General features: G+C 35.5%; 1 protein-coding gene across 2 annotated transcripts; it reads left to right on the forward strand.

Annotated features, from left to right (window-relative positions):
* Positions 1-2075: 2075 nt before the first annotated feature.
* LOC131061381 (extensin-2) lies at positions 2076-3711 on the forward strand. 2 transcript variants are annotated; one of them, XM_057995025.1, is made up of 2 exons: positions 2076-3291; positions 3426-3711. In XM_057995025.1, the coding sequence occupies exon 1, from the start codon at positions 2099-2101 to the stop codon at positions 3272-3274; it is 1176 nt and encodes a 391-aa protein (XP_057851008.1). In that variant the 5' UTR covers positions 2076-2098; the 3' UTR covers positions 3275-3291; positions 3426-3711. The 2 variants fall into 2 exon arrangements, with proteins under 2 accessions (XP_057851008.1, XP_057851009.1); XM_057995026.1 differs by having other exon boundaries at positions 3449-3711.
* Positions 3712-4076: the final 365 nt, after the last annotated feature.

Here is a 4076-nt window from a genome sequence, read left to right on the forward strand (position 1 = left end):
ACTTTTTGAACCTTGAACCATCTCACAAGCAGTTCAATGGTTCAAGTTCATTTAGTGAGAACAACAATGAACTAGCGGCTCAAAACAATACCGGGAACGAGCAATAACAATAACTAACAAGTGAAAAGACTTCGGACTTTGAACTGTTGAATAGAGAATACAAAAGGTTCAAGGTTCAAGTTCAATACCGACTTTAACATATTTACACTTGCTCGTTAAATAACATCACATAGCCGCGACTCACGCAAAAGGACCTTTTGAACCTTGAACCAAAAAAAGAAAAGGTTCACCAGTTCAAAGTTCAAAACACATAACGACAACACACTTGCTTTAGTGAAGATAAAGGACGCTAAAAACATTGCCCAAAATGCGCTTTGAACCTTGAACCTTTTGAATTGCTTAAAGGTTCAACGACACAGGTTCAAAGCGAGGAAATACAAAGACTGAAAAGAAAAGAGACACCATAAGGCAACCCGCAAGCTTGAAATTTTAATGAAAAATTGAGGGATGCTAACATATACGCATTTATTAATTCATAGGCCTAGCATATATTTGCATTTTTTTAGTCCATCATAGTTGAAATAAGTTCATTTGTGTACATCATTTACTTAAACAACCATTATCATTTAGGTATTAGAAAAACACATATAAAAAAAATAGAAACAAAATCTTACATTTCATATTTGTGTACATCATATTGATAATATATCCATAAATAATTTAAATATAATTACCTTAGTGACAACTAACTCTAATTTTTAGATGATTTAAAAAAAAACTTTTTGGTCAATTTTAGCCCTCATTACCTTGCATTCACCCATACATTGCACTTTTTCCCTTCGTTTTTGGACTCAATTTGACCTAGTTAGTTTGCATGCAATGACTAGGATACAAATGAAACCTTTTGACATAAAAGTTGGCAAATTACATGAGATTGAACTAATCAGGACTTCTCATAGTCCAAGAATCTTCCGACTTCTTGTTCCTCACCTTAAATCAAAATCATATCACAAAATCAACCCTTGCACTCTTAAAATTCAAATTTCAAATTTTGAAATTTGAAAATTGTGCTTGGACCCTCTTGTTCCTAGTAGGACCATTGCTTGCTAACTTTAGAAAAATATATTTAAAATTGTACCATGGAATATTGTGTAAAAGGAAAATTTGTAATTCATTTAATACGTGGAAGGAAAAGCAATTGGAATATGGAATGGAGAACTCTCACTTATTGCTTGCATCATCACTCAAAGACGATATATGAGCATTAGTTACCATATTAGCATTTACATACTTAGTGAGAGATTGACATATTGAATGGTTGATTTTTGTCTATAATCTTTGTTTACGAGCCACTAATCCCTCACTATGCAGTCTCTTCAAAGGTGTTTGCAAATGCTAATAGTCCCTTGCTATAGTTTTGAATACTCGAAGGTGAGGTGAATTAGAAATTTTTAGATTACAAGACTTGTCAAATTGGTTCCATGCAACACAAGTCAATTATCTGCACAAAATTCAATTTCATGCCAAAAAATCAAACTAGATCAATTTTGCACTATGATTTCCACTTATCAAAACATAATTTAGTGTATTATTTGTCAAAGTATCACATAGCCAACCAAATATGGTATAAAAAACATCATTTTAAATAACGAATCAACAATTTACAATCCAATATCATCAAATCATATATAAAACTAAGTAACCCTTATCCATCTTTATCATTCCAAAAAGTATAATTACCTCATTTCAATTTATCATCTCAAACTCAAATTCTAATGTTAAATTTGATTATTGCTTAATCATTTATTGAAACTAAAACCTTTTAATAACCAATACAGTAATAATAATTATTCATTTCTTTTCACTAATAACATGACATCATTTCCATATTTCGAAAAACCATAATGTTTATCTAAAATGACTCAGTGAGATTTCGATTCAGCTTTCACTTTTCCAACGGCAGTGGACCCACTTCAGGAATGATAAAGGATGTCTGAATACAAAGAAGCATGAAAACAGGTGATCGAATCCAATCTTAAAACCAGCACAGTGAGGCAGTACAGGCACAAGTGAAATCACTACACTACCGTCTCTTCAAATGGGAAGAATGGGGATCCCTTTAATTCCTGGCGGTGTCCACTTGAACGAGATATCTCCCATCTTGTGCTATATAAAGAGCAAACTTTGTGTTACCTTCACCATCCCTGGCTTGCAAACAATGGATCCAATGGGAATGCTTATGATCACATTGTTCTGCTTTATGGCCTCTCCTCTTCTTCCTAATGTCCAAGCAAAATTTTTTTACAGGCCTCCCCTTCATCCAGTTTATCATCACAAGCCTCCACTGCTCCCATTTCTATCTCCCCCATCACCTTCCTATCATTACAAGCCTCTTCCTCCACCACATGTCTATAAGTACAAATCTCCACCACCGCCATCATACCCCTACAAATCCCCTCCCCCTCCTTATGTGTATAAATCTCCATCACCACCTCCGTATCTCTACAAATCCCCTCCCCCTCCTTATATATACAAATCTCCACCACCACCTCCTTATTATTACGAATCCCCTCCCCCTCCTTATCTATATAAATCTCCACCACCACCTCCATACCTCTACAAATCCCCTCCCCCTCCTTATATATATGAATCTCCTCCACCACCACCATACCTCTACAAATCCCCTCCCCCTCCTTATATATACAATTCTCCACCACCACCTCCATACCTCTACAATTCCCCACCCCCTCCTTATATATATAGTTCTCCACCACCACCTCCTTACTATTACAAATCCCCTCCCCCTCCTTATATATATAAATCTCCTCCTCCACCACCACCCACATACTCCCACAAATTCTCTCTAAATTCTTACACATACACATCTCCACCACTACCTCTCAACACCCACAAATCCCCACCACCACCCCTGCACTATTACAAATCCCCTCCCCATCCGTACATATATAAATCTCCAACACCACCCCCACACTATCCTAAATCCCTTCCACCTCCCCCATCTCCAATCTACAAATACGAATCCCCTCCATCCCATCTTATTCACAAGAACAAATCTCCCCCTCCACCATCTCCAATCTACAAGTATAAATCCCCTCCGCCCCCATCTCCTACTTACATTTACAAATCTCCTCCACTTCCACCTCCATCTCCATCTCCATCTCCACCTCCCCCTCCTCTCTACAAATACCAATCCCCCCCACCACCACCACCACCAGAGTATAAGTACACTTCACCCCCTCCACCAGTTTACTAAGGAGCTAAAACAATAAGGTGAGCAACACATTTTATAGACATATCCTTTGATATTATTATTATTCTATGGTAGAGCTGTTAACATTGATTTTATGATCTACTCAGATTCAAAATATATTTGTGCATTGTGACTAAATTTCTCTTTGATGCAGTTGAGATTTCCATATACGTGCAGGTTCAAAGCTTGATGGATATTTGAACAGCTATATGGATTTCAATGTGTTTTTCAGTACCAGTAACTAAAGATAGTATTGTATTAGGGTTTCAATTAGGGCTTCAGTCTTCAGAAAAAAAAGTGTTCCATTTTGCTGTAATAAAGTCCTGAAGCTTTTCCCAGTCTAGCAAAATAAAATGCTGCGATATCTCTATATCCAGAGCTGATTGCACTCTCTCTGTAATATATTTGGTTATCTAAATGAAATCTTGCTTTTTCCTTTTTCTGGTTGTCTGAAATTCTATTTAATCCCTGCAACCGCTATCATTTATTCTGTCACTTTGCTCACATGAATTCATTTATGAAGATCAAATACCTTTACATCACATTTAATGAAAAAAAAAAATCTTTTAAGAAAAAAATCTTTTAAAGGATCAGAAGTTACAAGATATTATATTCAAGGATCAGGTATTCAAAATGTGCCTGCTAAATTGTTTTGATTATAAATTTTGAGCAATAACCCATGGTTTAGATATTAAATTATCTAAAATTTATATGAAAAGTTTCATGTTAAATTCTTTAAATATTATACTGCAATTTTAACTAGAACATCTATATAATAAAGTCTTCTTAATGCAATATTAGTTTT

Source organism: Cryptomeria japonica, chromosome 11, assembly GCF_030272615.1.
Source record: "Cryptomeria japonica chromosome 11, Sugi_1.0, whole genome shotgun sequence".
Taxonomy (NCBI): domain Eukaryota; kingdom Viridiplantae; phylum Streptophyta; class Pinopsida; order Cupressales; family Cupressaceae; genus Cryptomeria; species Cryptomeria japonica.

Excerpts from the sequence above, each read along its gene's own strand:
- LOC131061381 (XM_057995025.1), top strand. The coding sequence starts at position 2,099 with ATGGGAAGAATGGGGATCCCTTTAATTCCTGGCGGTGTCCACTTGAAC.